Source organism: Chiloscyllium punctatum, unplaced genomic scaffold (assembly GCF_047496795.1).
Source record: "Chiloscyllium punctatum isolate Juve2018m unplaced genomic scaffold, sChiPun1.3 scaffold_503, whole genome shotgun sequence".
NCBI lineage: Eukaryota > Metazoa > Chordata > Chondrichthyes > Orectolobiformes > Hemiscylliidae > Chiloscyllium > Chiloscyllium punctatum.
Genome location: NW_027310237.1, coordinates 35,466 through 57,500, shown reverse-complemented (window position 1 = coordinate 57,500; position 22,035 = coordinate 35,466). Strand labels below are relative to the sequence as shown.

The 22,035-nt window shown below is 55.4% G+C and overlaps 1 protein-coding gene across 1 annotated transcript in view; it reads right to left on the bottom strand.

Annotated features, from left to right (window-relative positions):
- The window catches only part of LOC140473042 (ankyrin-1-like), a gene marked incomplete at its 5' end in the record, with an annotated part of 60,386 nt that extends 38,559 nt beyond the window's left edge, over positions 1-21,827 (bottom strand). Inside the window, 8 exon segments of the mRNA XM_072567553.1 lie at positions 472-683; positions 9,064-9,218; positions 12,957-13,181; positions 19,577-19,645; positions 19,869-19,949; positions 20,091-20,200; positions 21,150-21,246; positions 21,719-21,827. Coding sequence (XP_072423654.1) covers positions 472-683; positions 9,064-9,218; positions 12,957-13,181; positions 19,577-19,645; positions 19,869-19,949; positions 20,091-20,200; positions 21,150-21,246; positions 21,719-21,827 — 1,058 coding nt within the window.
- Positions 21,828-22,035: the final 208 nt, after the last annotated feature.

Sequence of the window (22,035 nt, the reverse complement as noted above, 5' to 3'; positions counted from 1 at the left end):
GTCGAATAGCTGAGCTCTGACCCTCCCCCCACAGTCCAATAGCCGAGCTCTGACCCTCCCCCCACAGTCGAACAGCTGAGCACTGACCCCCCCGCCACAGTCCAATAGCTGAGCTCTGACCCTCCCCCCCACAGTCCAATAGCTGAGCTCTGACCCTCCCCCCACAGTCCAATAGCTGAGCTCTGACCCTCCCCCCCACAGTCCAATAGCTGAGCTCTGACCACCCCCCCACAGTCCAATAGCTGAGCTCTGACCACCCCCCCACAGTCCAATAGCTGAGCTCTGACCACCCCCCCACAGTCCAATAGCTGAGCTCTGACCACCCCCCCACAGTCCAATAGCTGAGCTCTGACCCTCCCGCCCCACAGTCCAATAGCCGAGCCCTGACCCACCCCCACCTCCCCCCCCCCGCCACAGTCATGCCCACCAACGCTGGTGAACGATGGCACTGCTGCTCTCCTGCAGCCTGACCTGGAGGCCGAGGTGAACCCTCTTGATGACAGCAGACGCGGGGAAAGTGGCGCGAACGTTTGGGACAACGGTGCTCTGGAGGACCCCCCCATCTGGGCCAATCCAGACCACATCCTGCTTGATCCGGGACACCACAGCAAAGTACAGCGGGAACTCTGTGCAAACCATACGGCAGATCCTCTTCCTCTCCAGCTCCTCAGGACAGTCCAGGTCTGGGGGGGGAGAGAAACACACAGACTCCAGTCAATCCACAGGGCAGACTCCCACAGCACCTACCACCAGGCCCACACACTCCCACAGCACCTACCAGCAGGCCCACACACTCCCACAGCACCTACCACCAGGCCCACACACTCCCACAGCACCTACCACCAGGCCCACACACGCCCACAGCACATACCACCAGGCCCACAGACTCCCACAGCACCTACCACCAGGCCCACAGACTCCCACAGCACCTACCACCAGGCCACACACTCCCACAGCACCTACCACCAGGCCCACAGACTCCCACAGCACCTACCACCAGCCCCACACACTCCCACAGCACCTACCTCCAGGCCCACACACTCCCACAGCACCTACCACCAGGCCCACAGACTCCCACAGCACCTACCATCAGGCCCACAGACTCCCACAGCACCTACCACCAGGCCCACACACTCCCACAGCACCTACCACCAGGCCCACACACTCCCACAGCACCTACCACCAGGCCCACACACTCCCACAGCACCTACCACCAGGCCCACACACTCCCACAGCAACTACCAGCAGGCCCACACACTCCCACAGCACCTACCACCAGGCCCACACACTCCCACAGCACCTACCACCAGCCCCACAGACTCCCACAGCACCTACCACCAGGCCCACACACTCCCACAGCACCTACCACCAGGCCCACACACTCCCACAGCACCTACCACCAGGCCCACACACTCCCACAGCACCTACCAGCAGGCCCACACACTCCCACAGCACCTACCACCAGGCCCACACACTCCCACAGCACCTACCACCAGGCCCACACACTCCCACAGCACCTACCAGCAGGCCCACACACTCCCACAGCACCTACCTCCAGGCCCACAGACTCCCACAGCACCTACCAGCAGGCCCACAGACTCCCACAGCACCTACCTCCAGGCCCACACACTCCCACAGCACCTACCACCAGGCCCACACACTCCCACAGCACCTACCACCAGGCCCACACACTCCCACAGCACCTACCACCAGGCCCACACACTCCCACAGCACCTACCTCCAGGCCCACACACTCCCACAGCACCTACCACCAGGCCCACACACTCCCACAGCACCTACCACCAGGCCCACACACTCCCACAGCACCTACCAGCAGGCCCACACACTCCCACAGCACCTACCACCAGGCCCACACACTCCCACAGCACCTACCAGCAGGCCCACACACTCCCACAGCACCTACCACCAGGCCCACACACTCCCACAGCACCTACCACCAGGCCCACACACTCCCACAGCACCTACCAGCAGGCCCACACACGCCCACAGCACCTACCACCAGGCCCACACACGCCCACAGCACATACCACCAGGCCCACACACTCCCACAGCACCTACCCCCAGCCCCACACACTCCCACAGCACGTACCTCAAGCCCCACAGACCCCCACACCATGTACCTACAGCGCGACAGTCTGTCTCTGGTACCTGTCACTGCACCATTCGAGTACAAATAGGTGGCGACTGGGAATGTCTCACGGGGAGGTTGAGTTGTGTGTCTGTTTAGTGTGATGTTTCCCACCCAGTTACATCTCCAGAGTTACTCCTGCACATCGGAGCCATGATAACCACCACTGCTCATTGTGAAATCCCGGGACGGAATATTCGCCGGGCATCTCCCGCACCCCTCCAGCCTCCCGGGACACTCTTCATTCAGTGGCCTTCGCGGTTTGAGGGGCAACTCGGGACAGGAGTCAGGAAGTGGTTGAAGACAAGAACTGTAGGGTGGACGTGATTGGAGTTGACAGCAGTGAGGTCTGTCAGCGCAGACCCTGCCAGGTCAGGAGCAGACCCATGTCCTCACTGGAGGGAGGTGCCTCTCCATGGTCAATGAGCTAGGAATCTGGTTTCAAAACATTGTGACACCTCAGGGAGGGGAGGGAAGAGTTACCTGGACGCTGTGTTTCAGGAGACAGCTTTCCCCCCCCCCACCTCCCCCTTTGCCTTACCCACTCAAATTTGGCCTATGTTCAGGAGGGTGCGGCTGTGAGTGAGGCAGGGAGAGGGATCCAGGAGGGTTTCAGCCCCTGTCCGACAGCTTCCAGAGTTTTGCTCCCTGGGTGGACGGGAACAGGGATCGGAGAGGGGATGGAGCTGCACTGTGGGGTAGGGAGCCACTCAAGTGGAGGGAGAGAAGGGAAATATTGTGGAAATTGGGGATAATATCATTCGAGGCGCGGGCACTATTCTCTGTGACCGGGATCAAGAGACCCCAAGGATATCTCAGCTGGCCTGCAGAGGAGTGGGAGGGGGAAGGATCCAGCGATCGTGGTCCATGTCGGTCCCAACCATGCAGATAAGACGAGGGCCGAAGTTCTGCTGAGGGGCGATAAACAGGTCAGAGCAGGATGAGAAGGTTGGGCCAGACAAGGTAATAAACTCTGGGTGACTCCCCTGAGTCACGAGCCCGTTGGCACAGGGTCACCCAGGTTCGGCGGGTAAATGCGTGGGTCAAAGGTTGGTGTGGGAGGAATGGTGTTTAAATTCACGAGACATTGGCACTGGGGGAGAGTGGACCTGTTCCGATGGCACCAGGGTCCGAGTGAATCACCATCCCTTGGGTTGCAAACTGGGCTCGAAACTTAATGAGGCGGGGTGTGCGGGAAGGGAGGGAAGAGGGTTCACTTGTCGGGGAAATCAGAAAGCCCGAATTCAAGGAGGAGGCAAGAGTGCAGAACTCAAGAGAGGTGAGTAAAATCTCCAGCACAGGCATAAATAGAAGAGCATATGGAAGGGTTAGCCAACAAACTTCAAACACACTGGACAAGCAAATAACATGGAGAAGAGGGGTGGTTAATACAGGACTGAAGGGGTTATATCTGAATGCACGCAGTGTAAGGAATAAGGTCAATAAGCTTGTGGCACAGATCGAAATTGGCAGGTATGACAGAGTGGACATTACAGTGACGTTACTGCAAGGGGATCAGGACTGGGAGCTGAATATTCAAGGATATACATCCTATCGAAAAGATCGGTAGGTGGGCAGAGGGGGTGGGGTTGCCTTATTAGTGAGAGTGGACTGAGAAAATCTGGTTGGTCGTCGATTGCAAGAAAAGGGATTTGTGGAATGTCTACGGGATAGCTTTTTGGAGCAGCTTGTGGTGGAGCCCATGAGGGAACAGGCCAAACTGGGTTTAGTGTTTGACAATGAGGCAGACTAGATAAGGGAGCTTCAGGTGAAGGTGGCCTGAGGAGGCAGTGATCATGATATGATTGAATTTACTCTGCAATTTGAGGGGGAGAATATAGAATCTGAGGTCATGGTATTACAGCTGAATAAAGGCAACTACAGAGGTATGAGGGAGGAGCTGGGTAGAATAGACTGTGAGAGGAGCCGAGCAGGAAAGACAGTGGAAAAGCAATGGCAGAATTTCTGTGAGTAATTCAGGAGATTCAGCAGAGGTTCATCCCGAGGAAAAAGAAGCACAGTGCAGAGAGGATGAGGCAACCATGGCTGATTAGGGAAGTTAGAGATAGCATAAAACCAAAAGAGAAAGCATATATATAATGTGGGGAAGGGCAGTGGGAAACCAGAGGATTGGGAAGTTTACAAAGACCAACAGAGGGCGACAATAAAGAAATAAGTAGGGAGAAGATTAAATATGAGGATAAGCTAGCCAGTAATATAAAGAAAGACTGTAATAATTTCTTTAGATTTGTAAAGGGCAAAAGAGAGGCAAAAGTGGACATTGGATCGCTGGAAAATGGTGTTGGAGAGAGATTTGTGGGGAAACAAGAAAATGGCTGAGAACTGAAGAATTACTTTGCATCAGTCTTCATGGTGGAAGATATGAGTAATATCCCAAATATTCAAGAGAGTGAGAGTGCAGAGTGGAGTATGGTGGCCATCACCAAGGAGCAGGTGCGAGAAAAACCGAATGGCCTGAAGGTGGATAAATCATCTGGCCCAGATGGACTACACCCCAGAGTTCGAAGGGAGATAGCTGAAGAGATAGCAGATGTATTAATGATGGTGTTTCAGGAATTGCTAGAATCATGGAGGGTCCAAGAGGACTGCAAAATCGCTAATATGACATCCATTTTTATAAAAGGGGGTTAGGCAAAAGACAGAAAATTACAGACTTATTAGCCGAACCTCAATCGTGGGTAAGACTCTGGAATCTATTGTTCAGGTTAAGATTTCTGATTTCTTGGAAGCCCAGAGTGAAATTGGGCAAAGTTTCGTCTGGGTGATGTCATCCCTGACAAATCTGCTGGAATCCTTTGAAGAATCAATGAGCAGGTTAGACCAAGGAGAGCCAATCGATGTTATCTCCCTGGACTTCAAGGAGACCTTCAAGGTGCCACACAGTGGGCTACTGAGTAAGATAAGAGACAAGGTGCGAGCGTGGAGAGAAACTGGGCTGACTGGGAGAAAGCAGAGAGTGGGGGGGGGGGTAAAAGGATCCTTCTCAAGATGGCAGCCAGTCACAAGTCATGTTCCACAAGGGTCAGTGTTGGGACCACAACTTTTCACTTTGTACATTAGCCATCGAGATGAAGGAACTGAGAGCATTCCGGCGAAGTTTGCAGATGATACAAAGGGAGGTAGAGGGACCGGGAGCATTGAGGAGGCAGGGAAGCTGCAGAAGGATTTGGGTAGGTGAGGAGAGTGGGCAAAGAAGTGGCAGATGGAGGACAATGTGGGTAAGTGTGAGGTCATGCACTTTGGGATCGAGAATCGAGGCATGGACTATTTTCTCAATGGGGAGAAAATTCCAAAGTCTGAAGTGCAGAAAGACTCGGGAGTTCTAGTCCAGGATTCTCTCCAGGTAAGTTTGCAGGTTGAGTCAGTAATTAGGAAGGCAAATGCAACAATGGCATTTATTTTGAGAGGACTTGAATATCAAAGCAGTGGTGCACTCCTGAGGCTCTATAGGGCTCTGGTCAGACCACATTTGGAGGATTGTGCGCAGTTCTGGGCCCCATATCACAGGAAGGATGGACTGGCCCTGGAGCGTGCTCAAAGAGAATGGTCCCAGGATTGAAAGGCTTAACATATGAGGAATGTTTGAGGGGTCTGGATTTATACTTGATGGAATTTAGAAGCATGTGGGGGGATCTAATTTGAAACATACGGAACACTGAATGGCCTGGGCTCAGTAGATGTTGGGAAGATGGTTCCATTGGTTGGAGAGACTCGGATCCAAGGGCACAGCCTGAGAGTAAAGGGAAGTCCTTTTAGGAATGAGATAAGGACAAACTTCTTCATCCGGAGAGTGGGGAACATCTGGAATTCCCTGCCATGGAAGGTTGTGGAGGCCAGGTCACTGAGTATATTTAATACAGAGATAGATAAATGCTTCAGTATCAAGGGGATCAAAGGTTAAGGGGAGAAACTGGGAGAATGGGGTTGAGAAACTGATCAGCCATGACTGAATGGTGGAGCAGACTGGATGGGCTGAATGGTCTACTTTGTGCCCCCATGTTTTATGGTCTTTAATATTCCAGGATACAAATGCTACAGGAAGGATAGAAAGGGAGGCAAGAGAGGAGGGGGAAATAGTGTTTTTGATAAGGGATAGCATTCCAGCTGTGCTGAGGGAGGATATTCCCGGAAATACATCCAGGGAAGTTATTTGGGTGGAACTGAGAAATAAGAAAGGGATGATCACCTTATTGGGATTGTATTATAGACCCCCTAAGAGTCAGAGGGAAATTGAGAAACAAACTTCTAAGGAGATCTCAGCTATCTGTAAGAATAATAGGGTGGTTACGGTAGGGGATTTTAACTTTCCAAACATCGACTGGGACTACCATAATGTTAAAGGTTTAGATGGAGAGGAATTTCTTAACTGTGTACAAGACAATTTTCTGATTCAGTATGTGGATGTACCTACTAGAGAAGGTGCAAAACTTGACCTACTCTTGGGAAATAAGGCAGGGCAGGTGACTGAGGTGTCAGTGGGGGAGCACTTTGGGGCCAGCGACCATAATTCTATTCATTTTAAAATAGTGATGGAAAAGGACAGACTCGATCTAAAAGTTGAAGTTCTAAATTGGAGAAAGGCCAATTTTGACGGTATTAGGCAAGAACTTTCGAAAGCTGACTGGAGGCAGATGTTCGCAGGTAAAGGGACGGCTGGAAAATGGGAAGCCTTCAGAAATGAGATAACGAATCCAGAGAAAGTATATTCCTGTCAGGGTGAACGGGAAGGCTGGTAGGTATAGGGAATGCTGGATGACTAAAGAAATTGAGGGTTTGGTTAAGAAAAAGAAGGAAGCATATGTCAGGTATAGACAGGATAGATCGAGTAAATCCTTAGAAGAGTATAAAGGAAGTAGGCGTATACTTAAGAGGGAAATCAGGAGGGCAAAAAGGGGACATGAGATAGCTTTGGCAAATAGAATTAAGGAGAATCGAAAAAGTTTTTACAAATGTATTAAGGACAAAAGGGTAACTAGGGAGAGAATAGGGCCCCTCAAAGATCAGCAAGGCGGCCTTTGAGTGGAGCCACAGAAAATGGGGGAGATACTAAATGAATATTTTGCATCAGTATTTACTGTGGAAAAGGATATGGAAGAGATAGACTGTAGGGAAATAGATGGTGACAGCTTGCAAAATGTCCAGATTACAGAGGAGGAAGTGCTGGATGTCTTGAAACGGGTAAAGGTGGATAAATCCCCAGGATCTTATCAGGTGTACCCAAGAACTCTGTGGGAAGCCAGAGAAGTGATTGCTGGGCCTCTTGCTGAGATATTTGTATCATCGATAGTCACAGGTGAGGTGCCAGAAGACTGGAGGTTGGCAAACGTGGTGCCACTGTTTAAGACGGATGGTAAGGACAAGCCAGGGAACTATAGACCAGTGAGCCTGACGTTGGTGGTGGGCAAGTTGCTGGAGGGAATCCTAAGGGACAGGATGTACATGTATTTGGAAAGGCAAGGACTGATTCGGGAGAGTCAACATGGCTTTATGCGTGGGAAATCATGTCTCACAAACTGGATTGAGTTTTTTGAAGAAGTAACAAAGAAGATTGATGAGGGCAGAGCAGTAGATGTGATCTATATGGACTTCAGTAAGGTGTTCGACAAGGTTCCCCATTGGAGACTGGTGAGCAAGGTTAGATCTCATGGAATACAGGGAGAACTAGCCATTTGGATACAGAACTGGCTCAAAGGTAGAAGACAGAGGGTGGTGATGGAGGGTTGTTTTTCAGACTGGAGGCCTGTGACCAGTGGAGCGCCACAAGGATCGGTGCTGGGCCCTCTACTTTTTGTCATTTACATAAATGATTTGGATGTGAGCATAAGAGGTACAGATTTAGATTTAGATTTTTAGATTTAGATTACTTACAGTGTGGAAACAGGCCCTTCGGCCCAACAAGTCCACACCGCCCCGCCGAAGCGCAACCCACCCATACCCCCAGTTACTTACAGTTAGTAAGTTTGCAGGTGACACCAAAATAGGAGGTGTAGTGGACAGCGAAGAGGGTTACCTCAGATTACAACAGGATCTGAACCAGATGGGCCAATGGGCTGAGAAGTGGCAGATGGTGTTTAATTCAGATAAATGCGAGGTGCTGCATTTTGGGAAAACAAATCTTAGCAGGACTTATACACTTAATGGTAGGGTCCTAGGGAGTGTTGCTAAACAAAGAGACCTTGGAGTGCAGGTTCGTAGCTCCTTGAAAGTGGAGTCGCAGGTAGATAGGATAGTGAAGAAGGCGTTTGGTATGCTTTCCTTTATTGGTCAGAGTATTGAGTACAGGAGTTGGAAGGTCATGTTGCGGCTGTACAGGACATTGGTTAGGCCACTGTTGGAATATTGTGTACAATTCTGGTCTCCTTCCTATCGGAAAGATGTTGTGAAACTTGAAAGGGTTCAGAAAAGATTTACAAGGATGTTGCCAGGGTTGGAGGATCTGAGCTACAGGGAGAGGCTAAACAGGCTGGGGCTGTTTTCCCTGGAGCATTGGAGGCTGAGGGATGACCTTATAGAGGTTTACAAAATTATGAGTGGCATGGATAGGATAAATAGACAAAGTCTTTTCCCTGGGATCAGGGAGTCCAGAACTAGAGGGCAGAGGTTAGGGGTGAGAGGGGAAAGAGATAAAAGAGACCTAAGGGGCAACTTTTTCACACAGAGGGTGGTACGTGTATGGAATGAGCTGCCAGAGGATGTGGTAGAGGCTGGTACAATTGCAACATTGAAGAGGCATCTGGATGGGTATATGAATAGGAAGGGTTTGGAGGGATATGGGCCGGGTGCTGGCAGGTGGGACTAGATTGGGTTGGGATATCTGGGTCGGCATGGACGGGTTGGACCGAATGGTCTGTTTCCGTGCTGTACATCTCTATGACTCTATAACATTCCCGTACCTTCGTCCATTCCGTTCAGGAGCTGCTCCAGCTGGTCGGTTCCATAAGAATTCCGGTGATCCTTCCACATCGAGCCGTTTTCACTGCGCAAGACCACCAGCTCCCGGTCTGCGTGGTCCACTGAGGCATAGTGAGGGATTTCCACAATGACAGGTCTAAACATGGCCAGACAGATCGGGGGGACGGGGGGGAGAGGGGGGGGGGGGGGGGACGGGGAGGGGGGAGAGGGGGAGAGGGGGAGGGGGAGGGGGGAGATGGGGAGGGGGGCGAGAGAGAGAGAGAGAGAGAACGTGAGAGACCAGGAGGGAGAGGGAGACAGAGAGAACGCGAGAGACCGGGAGGGAGAAGGAAAGACAACGTGAGAGACAGGGGGAGGAAATAGAGAAGAGAGAGAGAATGTGAGAGACTGGGATGGAGAGAGAGAATGTGACAGAGACAGGGAGAGAACATAGAGAGAGAGAAGAGCGAGACCGGGAGGGAGTGACAGAGAATGAGAGATACAGGGAGAGAGAGAGGGAGAGGGAAGGAGAGGGAGAGAGACGGAGGGGGAGGGAGGGAAGGCAAGAGACGAGGAGGGAGGAAATAGAGAGGGAGAGAAAAAATGCTGGAGACCACGAGAAAGGGAGGATATTGAGGGGGAGACAAGAAGGGGATAAAGAGAGATGGCGAGTACGACAGAGAGAAGGAGAACATGAGAGACCAGAAAAGAGAGAGAAAACATAACAGACTGGGAAGAAAGATAATAGAGAGAGGGGGGAGAGAGAAAATGCAGGAGGACAAGGAGGGAGGATATGGAGAGAGAGAGCGAGAGAGAGAATGTGATAGACTGGGAGGGTGGATTTCGAGAGAGATGGGACAGAGAGAGAGAGAGAAAAAGAGAAAGAGAAAGAAAAAGAGAGATAATAGAGAGCGCGAGAGAGAAAGAGAGCAAGAGAGAGAGACAGAGACAGAGACAGAGCAAGAGAGAGAAACAGAGAGAGAGTGAAAGAGAGAGAAAGAAAGGAGAGAGAAAGAAAGAGAGAGAGAGAAAGAGAGCAAGTGAGAAAGAGAGAGAGGAGAGAAAGAGAAAGAGAGAGAGAACGAGAGAGCAAGAGAGAGAGAGAACGAGAGACAAAGAGAGAGAGAAAGAGCGAGAGAAAGAGTGAGAGAGAAAGAATGAGAGAGAGACAGAGAGAAAGAAATAAAGAGAGAGAGACAGAGAGAAAGAAATAAAGAGGAGAGAGACCGAGAGAGACAGAGACAGAGAGAAAGAGAAAGAGCGAGAAAAAGAGAGTGAGGGAGAAAGAGAGTGAGGGAGAAAAAGAGTGACGGAGAAAGAGAGAGAAAGTGAGAGGGAGAAAGAGAAAGGAAAAAGAGAGATCAAGAGAGAGAAAGGAAGAGGGAGAGAGAGAGAGAGACAGAGGGAGAAAGAAAGAGAGAGAAAGAGAGAGAGAGAGAAAGAGAGAGAGAAAGAAAGAGAGAGAGAACGAGAGAGAGAAGGAGCAGAATAAAGGGGAGAAGGCAGAACAGCAGGCTGGAGAGCAAGAACACGAGGATGGTGAGAGGATGAGGCTGTGTGTGCGTCTGTATGTGTGTGTGTCTCTCTGTGTGTGTGTGTGTGTGTGTGCGCGTGAGTGTGTGTGAGAGAGTGTGTGCTTGAGAGTGTGTCTGTCTGTCTGTGTGTGAGTGTGTGTGTGTGTGAAAGTGTATCTGTTTGTGAGAGAGTGTGTGTGTCTGTGTGTGAGTGTGTCTGTGTGTGAGAGAGTGTGTGTGTGTGCGCACGAGCGTCTGTGTGTGCGCACGAGTGTCTGTGTGTGCGAGTGTCTGTGTGTGCGCACGAGTGTCTGTGTGTGCGCGCGCGTGTCTGTGTGTGCGCGCGAGTGTCTGTGTGTGCGCGCGAGTGTCTGTGTGTGCGCGCGAGTGTCTGTGTGCGTGCGCGAGTGTCTGTGTGTGTGCGCGCATGTCTGTGTGCGCGCATGAGTGTCTGTGTGCGCGCGTGTCTGTGTGTGCGCGCGCGCGTCTGTGTGTGCGCACGAGTGTCTGTGTGTGCGTGCACGAGTGTCTGTGTGTGCGCACGCGTGTCTGTGTGTGCGCACGAGTGTCTGAGTGTGCGCACGCGTGTCTGAGTGCGCGCGCGTGTCTGTGTGTGCGCGCGCGTCTGTGTGTGCGCACGCGTGTCTGTGTGTGCGCACGAGTGTCTGTGTGCGCGCGCGTGTCTGTGTGCGCGCGTGTGTCTGTGTGCGCGCGCGCGTCTGTGTGTGCGCACGAGTGTCTGCGTGTGCGCACGCGTGTCTGTGTGTGCGCGCGAGTGTCTGTGTGCGCACGTGTCTGTATGCATGCGTGTCTGTGCGTGTGCGTGTCTGTGCGCATGCATGTCTGTGTGGGAGAGTGTCTGTGTGTGTGCTTGTGTGTGTCTGTGTGTGTGTGTCTCTGTGAGTGTGTGTCAGAGAGTGTGTATGTGCGAGTGTGTGTGTGTGAGTGCCTATGTCTGAGTGTCTGTGTCTGTGGGTGTGTCTGCAGGTGCGTCTGTGGGTGTGTCAGTGTGTGTGTGAGTGTGTTTGTGTGAGTGTGTGTCTGTGTGAGTGTCTGTGGATGTGTGTGTGAGTGCGCGTGTGTGTCTGTGGGTGTGTCAGTGTGTGTGTGAGTGTGTGTCTGTGTGAGTGTGGATGTGTGTGTGAGCGTGCGTGTGTGTCTGTGGGTGTGTCTGTGTCTGTATGTGAGTGTCTGTATATCAGTGTCTGTGTCTGTGAGTATGTGTGTGTGAGTGTCTGTGTGTATGTGTCTGTGGGTGTGTGAGTGTGTCTGTGGGTGTTTCAGTGTGTTTGTCAGTGTGTCTGTGTGTGTGTGAGTGTCTGTGTGTGTGTGTCTGTGTGAGTGAGTGTGTGAATGAGTGTGAGTGTGTGTGTGTGTGCCCTGTGTCTGAGTGTCTGTGTCTGTGGGTGTGTCAGTGTGTCTGTGGGTGTGTGTCTGTGTGAGTGTGTCTGTGTGTGAGTGTGTCTGTGTGAGCATGTATGAGTGTGTGAGAGTGTCGGTGTGTGAGTGTTTGTGTGTGTGTGTGTGAGTCTGTATCTGTGTCTTTGTGTGTGTGCGTCTGTGTGTGTGACTGTGAGTGAGTGTGTCTGTATATCTGTGTGTGTATGTCTGTGTGTCTGTGCCTGTGAGTGTGCGTATCTGTGTGTGTGTTAGTATGTGTCTGTGTCTCTGTGTGAGAGGTTGTCTGTGTCTGTGTGCGAGTGTCTGTGTGAGTGTGTGTATGTGAGAGTGTGTCTGTGTGAGTGTGTGTATGTGAGAGTGTGTGTGTGTGAGTGTGTGTATGTGAGAGTGCCTATATCTGAGTGTCTGTGTGTGTGTGTAAGTGTGTATGTGGGTGTGCCAGTGTGTCTGTGGGTGTGTCACTGTGTCTGTGGGTGTGTGTGTCTGTGTGCGTGTGAGTGTGTGAGCGTCTGTGTGTGTAAGTGTTTGTGTGTGTGAGTACGTGTATCTGTATCTGTGTGTGAGAGTGTCTGTGTGTGTATGTCTGTGTGTCTGTGTCTGTAAGTGTGTATGTGTGTCTGTATCTGTGTGTGTCTGTGCGTATCTGTGTGAGTGTCTGTGGGTGTCTGTGTATGTATCTGTGTGTGTGTCTGTGTCTGTGTGCATTTGTGTGTGAGTGTCTGTGTGTATCTGTGTGTGTGAGTGTGTGTGTCAGTGTGTGAGTGTGTGTGTGAGTGTGTGTGTGAGTGTGTGTGTGAGTGTGTATGTGTGTGTGTGAGTGTGTGTGTCAGTGTGTGAGTGTGTGTGTGTGTGTGTGTGTGTGTGAGTGTGTGAGTGTGTATCTGTGTGTCTGTGGGTGTGTATCTGTGTGTCTGTGGGTATGTGTCTGTGTGTGAGACAGAGGGAGCAGGCCCTGGTTGGAGTCAGCCCTCCGGCCTTACCCCAGGAAGTGGGTCCCAGCAGGTCCCAGTGCGATCACCCTGCAGCCCAGCCCTTCCCCCTCCACCAGGGGCGGTGGGCTGACCAGCTTCTGGGACTTGACCAAGCGGCAGGTGATCCGTGTGGGAGCGGTGCAGGTCCGCGGTGGGATCACCACACGCAGTCCGTTATGGCGGCTGGCCCTCATTGAACCGCCTCGCGCATCCACCATGAAACTCACCAGGAACCTGCCGAGAGACAGTGACAGGGCATGAGGTACTGCCAGGGGGGGCAAGGGACATACCCAGGGGTCACCATCCTACCCGGGGTCAGAGAGAGACATGAGGTCATCACCTGGCTCTCATACAAGATGGGGCAAACCAATCAATCCCAACAGGCCCTGCTTTCCAGGGCCAAGAGGAGGCCATTCAGCCCCTCAGGCCAGCACTACCATCCAACATCGTAAGGCCTCACCCACACCACAACGGTGTCCGAACTGCCTCACACCTGAACAACTCAGTCTTCCCAATCCCAGCTTGGACTCAGAATCGTCCCAGTGGTCAGATCATTTCTCCTTTGGAGGTGGGAGGGGAGGTGAGGGCACCAACGATCCCAGATTTCCATGTCAGCACCGAGGGAAAACCAAGGGGGAACATCGCCCCGGGGTTCCCCAAGGTGCATCTGCCTGGTCGCACTGTTCCTCATTGTCCCCATGACCCCCCTATCCCGGCCCTGGATGGGGAGGGGATCGGAGTCTCCCTGTCCCTACTCCGGATGGGGAGGGGGATGGGATGGGAGTCTCCCTATCCCTGCTCCAGATGGGGATGGTGGGATGGGAGTCTCCCTATCCCAGCTCCGGATGGGGAGGGGGATGGGATGGGAGTCTCCCTGTCCCTACTCCGGATGGGGAGGGGGCTGGGATGGGAGTCTCCCTATCCCTGCTCCGGATGGGGATGGTGGGATGGGAGTCTCCCTATCCCTGCTCCGGATGGGGATGGGGCTGGGATGGGAGTCTCCCTATCCCTGCTCCGGATGGGGAGGGGGCTGGGATGGGAGTCTCCCTATCCCTGCTCCGGATGGGGAGGGGGCTGGGATGGGAGTCTCCCTATCCCTGCTCCGGATGGGGATGGTGGGATGGGAGTCTCCCTATCCCTGCTCCGGATGGGGAGGGGGCTGGGATCGGAGTCTCCCTATCCCTGTTCCAGATGGGGAGGGGGGAATGGGAGTCTCCCTATCCCTGTTCCAGATGGGGAGGGGGCTGGGATGGGAGTCTCCCTATCCCGGCTCCGGATGGGGAGGGGGGAATGGGAGTCTCCCTATCCCTGTTCTGGATGGGGAGGGGGCTGGGATGGGAGTCTCCCTATCCCTGCTCCGGATGGGGAGGGGGGAATGGGAGTCTCCCTATCCCTGTTCCGGATGGGGATGGGGCTGGGATGGGAGTCTCCCTATCCCTGTTCCGGATGGGGAGGGGGCTGGGATGGGAGTCTCCCTATCCCTGCTCCGGATGGGGAGGGGGCTGGGATCGGAGTCTCCCTATCCCTGCTCCGGATGGGGAGGGGGGAATGGGAGTCTCCCTATCCCTGTTCCGGATGGGGATGGTGGGATGGGAGTCTCCCTATCCCTGTTCCGGATGGGGAGGGGGCTGGGATGGGAGTCTCCCTATCCCTGTTCCGGATGGGGAGGGGGCTGGGATGGGAGTCTCCCTATCCCTGCTCCGGATGGGGAGGGGGCTGGGATGGGAGTCTCCCTATCCCTGTTCCGGATGGGGAGGGGGCTGGGATGGGAGTCTCCCTATCCCGGCTCCGGATGGGGAGGGGGCTGGGATGGGAGTCTCCCTATCCCTGCTCCGGATGGGGAGGGGGCTGGGATGGGAGTCTCCCTATCTCTGCTCCGGATGGGGAGGGGGCTGGGATGGGAGTCTCCCTATCTCTGCTCCGGATGGGGAGGGGGCTGGGATGGGAGTCTCCCTATCCCTGCTCCGGATGGGGAGGGGGCTGGGATGGGAGTCTCCCTATCCCTACTCCGGATGGTGTACGGGGGGAGAATCACATGTCCACGATTACAGTCAGCCTCCAGACCCCAAGGCTGATCCCACCCCACTGCGTCCAGAGGAGCTCGGGGGAGATATCCCTGTATTCAGACCATCCCCTCCCCCCCAGCCCAGCTCGCCTCTGGGCTCCGGCTGGATTCCTGTGAATTCCCATTTCCGTTACTCCCCCAGCAGGAGGTGAAGCTGGCATCGTCCGACCTTGACCGTGGAAGATTGGGCGGTTAATACCCGAAGCCGCGGAAAGCCAGCGAGCAGGGAAACTCCCCGACAGGGAGAAGGCGGGAGACGCAGCTGGAACGCCGGAACTTGGGAATATTCCTCAGGTCTGGGGCTTGGGGCTCAGCGACTGAACGCAGGCTTCGGCCTGGTGCGCAGGGAGATGTATCCGAGTGTGGCCCACAGTGACACCCTGCTCTCCCACCCTGTTCACATCGCCCACCATCCCCCCAATCTGCTCCCCATCGGATCCTGACGGAGTGTCGTGGACACACACACACGCACACACACACACACACACACGATGCTTCCTGGCCTCAGACTGGGAGTCGTCTGTCCACAGCCAAGGGGCCCTCTCAGCGTTGACCTGACCCACACACACCCCTGTTTCACCTCCTGCCCTTTCTCAGAGGCCATGTCCCCCACTGCAACGTGGTCCAGTGTCAGAACCCACTCCTCTCTGACCTTCGGGACACTCAAAAGCCTTTGGTTTTCAGTCCATTCCTGTTCGTCAGCACGTGTGACACTGTCTTTGCTCCACTCCCACCCCTCCAACTCTCTCTCTCTCTCTCTCTCTCTCTCACACATTTGTCCTGGGTTGACACTCAGGAGAAACCTTTGGAGGGAAATTGTGACAGTGGGCTGAAGACTTCTGTCCCTCCCTCCACAGATGCTGCAGAACCTGCTGAGTTTCTCCAGCACTTCCAGGGTCATTCCCAGCATCCACAGTGGACAGTCCGGCTCCCCCACTGTCCCTTTGTCCTTCCCGATGGAAGTGTCCCGTGGGGGTTTGGAAGGTGCTGTCTGAGGAGCCTGGGGGGAGTTGCTGCAGTGCGTCTTGTGGATGGTACCCACTGCTGTTACTGAGCGTCGGGGGGGGGTGGAGGGAGTGGGGGGTTTGTGGGGGTGGGGACAATCGAGCCGGGGGGGGGGGGGGGCTGCTTTGTTCCTCTATGGTGTCGAGCTTCTCCAGCGTTGTTGGCTCTGCCCACCCCCCACCCCCCCCCAATCCAGGGCAAGTGGAGAGTATTCCCTCACACCCTACTGACTTGGGCCTGGTCGATGGGAGATGGGGGTGCGGGGGGGGGGGGGGGGCAGGCTTTGGAAGGGATGCAGGAGGGGGGGGGGGGGTGACTCACTGTAGGATTCCCAGCCTCTGAGCTGCTCTTGGGGCTGGTCCAGGAGAATTTCTGGTGAGTGCTAACACCCCAGGGGGTTGATCGTTGTGGGGGGGGGGGGGGGGGAGATCAGTGACGGTAACACCATTGCAAGTCAACTTGACCAATGAGTGAGATCGTCTCTTATCGGTGATGGTCACAGCCTGGCATTTGGGTGGCACTCATGGTATTGCCACTTGTCAGCCCGAGCCTGGATATCGTCCAGACCTTGTTGCAGCTGAGCCTGGACGACTTCACTGTTTGAGGAGTGGCGAATGGTGCCCACCATTGTGCCATGGTCAGTGAACAGCTGACCCTTCTGATGGAGGGAAGCTCATTGGCGAAGGTGGTTGAGTGTGGGACACCACCCTGAGGGACTCCTGCAGCGACATCCTGAGGTGACTGGTCTCCAACAGCCGTTTTCCTGTGCGCCAGCTATGATGCCAACCAGCAGAGAGCTTGCCCCACCCCCCGCTGCTACCCACTGGTTCCAGTTTCGATGCCACAGTCAGTTAAACTCAGCCTTGATGCCAAGGGTGGTCACTTTCTCCTCCTCCCCTTTGGAATTCAACTGGATGATTAGATTAGATGAGATTAGATTCCCCTACTGTGTGGAAACAGGCCCTTCGGCCCATACAAGTCCTCACCGACCCTCCGAAGAGCTACCCACCCTGACCCATTCCCCTACATTTACCCCTTCACCTTACACTATGGGCAATTTAGCATGGCCAATTCACCCTAACCTGCACATCCCTGAGCACTATGGGCAATTTAGCATGGCCAATTCACCCGAACCTGCACATCCCTGAGCACTATGGGTAATTTAGCACAGCCAATCCACCCTAACCTGCACATCCCTGAGCACTATGGGTAATTTAGCACAGCCAATCCACCCTCACCTGCACATCCCTGAGCACTATGGGTAATTTAGCACGGCCAATCCACCCTAACCTGCACATCCCTGAACACGATGGGTAATTTAGCATGGCCAATCCACCCTAACCTGCACATCCCTGAGCACTATGGGTAATTTAGCATGGCCAATCCACCCTAACCTGCACATCCCTGAGCACTATGGGTAATTTAGCCTGGCCAATTCCCCTGACCTACACATCTTTGGACTGTGGGAGGAAACCGGAGCACCCGGAGGAAACCCACGCAGACACGGGGGAGAATGTGCAAACTCCACACAGCCAGTCGCCCCGAGGCTGGAATCGAACCTAAGACCCCGGCGCTGTGAGGCAGCAGTGCTGACCACTGAGCGACCGTGCCATGGTCCACCGTTTGAAGCAAGGATGCGATGGGCTCAGGAGCTGAGTGACCCTGGTGGAGCCCAATGGGGGCGTCACTGAGCAGGTTATCGCTGAGTGAGTGCTGGCTGAAAGCACCCTCCCATCACTTCAGCCCTGACTGAGAGGAGAGCGATGGGGCGGCCATTGGTCAAGCTGGATTTGTCCTGCTTTTGTGCGGAGGGCGTACCTGGGCACTTTCCCACATTGTCGGGAAAATGGCAGTATTCTGGACCAGCTTGGCTGGGGGACCGTTGTGCTCTGAAAGAGCTGAGCGGAGGTTTCCTTGCCTACGTTTAAGCTGAAGTCATGAGACATCAAGAGGCCCAGAGTCACCGTTGAGGATTCCCAGGACAACTCCCTCCCTGCTGTGTACCGCCATCTCTGCTGGGTCTGTCCTGCCAGTGGGACAGGACGTATCCAGGAATGGTTATGGTGGTATCTGTCACATGGTCTGTAAGGTATGTTTCCTGAGTGTGACGAGGTTAGGCTGTTGCTTGACCAGACTGGCAGGTTTTGCGGGGTCGACAGCGCTGTGTTTACTGGCATCGCTCCTGGCTGCCTTCAGCTGTTGCCAGGACCCATCCCATCTGGGAGGGTTTGGCACGACGGGCTGAGAGACGGTTGGGGAATGTCCAGAGGGTTCCTCCCCAGTGGGTCTGGAGTCACTTACAGCCACCGAGGGTTCTGGCTCCAAACACATTGTGTTGGGGGGGGGGGGGGGGGGGGGGAGGTGTAGACAGGGGGCGAACCTGCTGGCTATCCCGGTGCCCTCAATCCCAACAGGACCAGCTCCCGCGGGGGGTGGGGATGGGAAACGGGTTTCCCTGCAGCAGCACAGTCTGGAATGGGGTGAAGCTCTCCTTGGTCAGGATGACAGGGAAAGGGGGGGGGGAAAGGAGTGGGGGGGGAAAGGAGTGGGGGGGAAAGGAGTGGGGGGGAAAGGAGGGGGGGGGAAAGGAGGGGGGGGAAAGGAGTGGGGGGGAAAGGAGGGGGGGAAAGGTGGGGGGGGAAAGGAGTGGGGGGGAAAGGAGTGGGGGGGAAAGGAGGGGGGGAAAGGTGGGGGGGGAAAGGAGTGGGGGGGAAAGGAGTGGGGGGGAAAGGAGTGGGGGGGAAAGGAGTGGGGGGGAAAGGAGTGGGGGGGAAAGGAGTGGGGGGGAAAGGAGGGGGGGGGAAAGGAGTGGGGGGGAAAGGAGTGGGGGGGAAAGGAGTGGGGGGGAAAGGAGTGGGGGGGAAAGGAGTGGGGGGGAAAGGAGTGGGGGAAAGGAGTGGGGGGGAAAGGAGTGGGGGGGAAAGGAGTGGGGGGGAAAGGAGTGGGGGGGAAAGGAGGGGGGGAAAGGAGTGGGGGGGGAAAGGAGTGGGGGGGAAAGGAGTGGGGGAGAAAGGACGGGGGGGAAAGGAGGGGGGGGAAAGGAGTGGGGGGGAAAGGAGGGGGGGAAAGGAGTGGGGGGGAAAGGAGTGGGGGGGGAAAGGAGTGGGGGGGAAAGGAGGGGGGGGGGGAAAGGAGGGGGGGAAAGGAGTGGGGGGGGAAAGGAGTGGGGGGGAAAGGAGTGGGGGAGAAAGGACGGGGGGGGGAAAGGAGGGGGGGGAAAGGAGTGGGGGGGAAAGGAGTGGGGGGGAAAGGAGTGGGGGGGAAAGGAGTGGGGGGGAAAGGACGGGGGGGGGAAAGGAGGGGGGGGGGAAAGGAGGGGGGGGGAAAGGAGTGGGGGGGAAAGGAGGGGGGAAGGAGGGGGGGAATGGAGTGGGGGGAAGGAGGGGGGGAAAGGAGTGGGGGGAAAGGACGGGGGGGGGGAAGGAGGGGGGGGGAAACGGGGGGTAAAGGGGGTTGAGAGACAGGAGAGAGGAGCAGGTTGAAGCTGCCAGAAGCAAGGCACAGAAGCTCGGTTCAGCAGGCTGTGAGCAGCAGCAACAACTGACTAGGCCTCACTTACCCTGACCTGATAGGGCTGCTGAGTGGATAGGCAGTGGGGCTTTCCACTACTGGACCGCTGGTCACAATGCTAGAGGTATGGGTTTGGGGGGTGCGGGGGGAGAGAGAAACAAACACACAGACAGTGAGTGAGATCTCCCGCCCAGATTCACACAGGACTCCCCTCCTCAGAGCGAGAGAGGCCGCAAGACAAACGGAATGGGTCAGACAGAGAGAGAGAGATAGAGAGAGAGAGAGAGAGAGAGACGACGGGTGCATACTGACCTGCACATGGTCTCTGCAATCTGACTTACCCAGAGAGGACAGCCCTGTCACTGGGGCTGTCTGGGGAGTCAGTGCTCTCAGGCACATCCCAGGCTGCTGCCAGGGTTTCTCTGGTGGAACAAAGCGAGGGATTGTGTGAGGGGGGTCTGCAGACAGAGAGAGAGAGAGAGAGAGCGGCCTGCACTCTCAGGCAGAGGGACAGACACACACACACACACACACACCACACACACACACACAGACAGACCTACCCTGTGTGGATGGGGCTGGCGATGGGGCTGATGTTGTCAGATGTCTCCGTCGCTGGGCTGCCAGGGGTGAAGGAGTCTTCATCGACGTCCTTGGACACTGACACAGACGGCTGCCTCCCGCAGAGACAGACAGACAGACAGACGGACGGACGGGAGGGCACACAAAGACAGATGTGAAAATCGAGAGGGAGGAACTGTTCCCGGTCGCAATCAGAACGAGAGGGGGCCAAGGTTCCAAGGGTGATGGACAAAATAAAAAGAACATTCTGCGGCAGAGAGGAGTCTTTTCACCCCCCTCACCCGCCCCCAGTTGGTTCATGGGATGGGGGCCATCTTTTTTTTCCAGTTCATTTGTGGGTCATGTGTGTCACTGGCTGGGCCCAGCATTTATTGCCCTGTTTCCCCCCCCTAACTGCCCCCTTGTGAAGGTGGGGGGTGAGCTGCCTTCCTGAACCAGTGCGGTCCTGTGTGGTGTAGGAACCCCCCCCACACACCGCACCCTGAGGGAGGGAGTCCCAGGATTCTGACCCTGAAGGGACGGCCAATATATTTCCGAGTCGCGGATGGTGAGGGGCTCGGAGGGGAACTTGCCAGGGGGGGTGGTGTTCCCATGTACCTGCTGCCCCTTGTCCTTCCCGATGGAAGTGGCCGTGGGGGTTTGGAAGGTGCTGTCTGAGGAGCCTGGGGGAGTTGCTGCAGTGTGTCTTGTAGATGGTACCCACTGCTGTTACTGAGCGTCGGGGGCGGAGGGAGTGGGGGGTTTGTGGGTGTGGGGACAATCGAGTGGGGGACTGCTTTGTCCCTGGGTGGTGTCGAGCTTATCAAGTGTTGTTGGAGCTGCCCCCCCCCACCCTCCAGGTCAAGTGGGGAGTATTCCCTCACACCCTCCTGACTTGGCCCTCGACCAGCCCCGGGGTGGGGAGGGGAGGGGGGGGGGGGAGGGGGAGGAGGTTGGAAGGGATAGAATTGGCCGAGACACACGATGGGCAGTGTGGCCTCTGAACAATGGGAGCCTTGCCCCTTGGTGGGGAGTGGAGTCGCTCACACCATCCCCCGTACCTGGTGCTGCTGCGTTTGCTGTGTGACAACTTGCTCCTTGGGCACGGCCATTTCCGGGGCGGCGAGTGGCATCCGCTGGATGGCGGGAGAGCAGGACCTGGCAAGGGGTTCCGAAGGAGAAGAAAAAAAACGACTCAAAGTCAAGACAAAAAGGAGTCGCTCAGCCCCTGGCCAACCTGGCGCCCCCTTCCTCGTCTCCGAAACCCAGATCCCCTCCCCCAACACCGCCATCCAGACTCTTTCACGGAGTCGTGCCCTCATCCCGCCAGCGCCTTGCCCCGTCTCCTCCCCTCGGGAGGACGAGGGTCTGAAAGGGCCACACGCAGACAGGCACAGAGCCCCCCCGCTCCCCCCTGGCACCATGGTGAAGACTCGCTGGAAATGTATTCCCTGGTACAGAGAGGGAGCCGGGCGGGACTGTGAAGGAGAGATGTCCCGGCCGGGGAATTGAAGGCCACTCTGTCAGCTGTCACGAGCCAGCCAGCTGTCCAGCCAGCTGAGCTACGCGGACCCTCCTGAGACAGCTGTCCCCACCCGCCCCCCCCCCTCACCGACACGGTCATGCTTACACATCGAAGTCAGCTGCCTTGGTGGTGGTCAACAGCAACTCGTCCTCGTGTTCCTTGGAGTCGTCCAACTTCAGGGACTTTCCTGTGTCCCCTCCGAGGCCATCCTCACCTGGGCACCACACACAACACACACCACGTCACAGGGCTGTACAGCACAGAAACAGACCCTTCGGCCTAACCCGTCCATGCTGACCCAGATATCCCAACCCAGTCTAGTCCCACCTGCCAGCACCCGGCCCATATCCCTCCAAACCCTTCCTATTCATATACCCATCCAAATGCCTCTTAAATGTTGCAATTGTACCAGCCTCCACCAC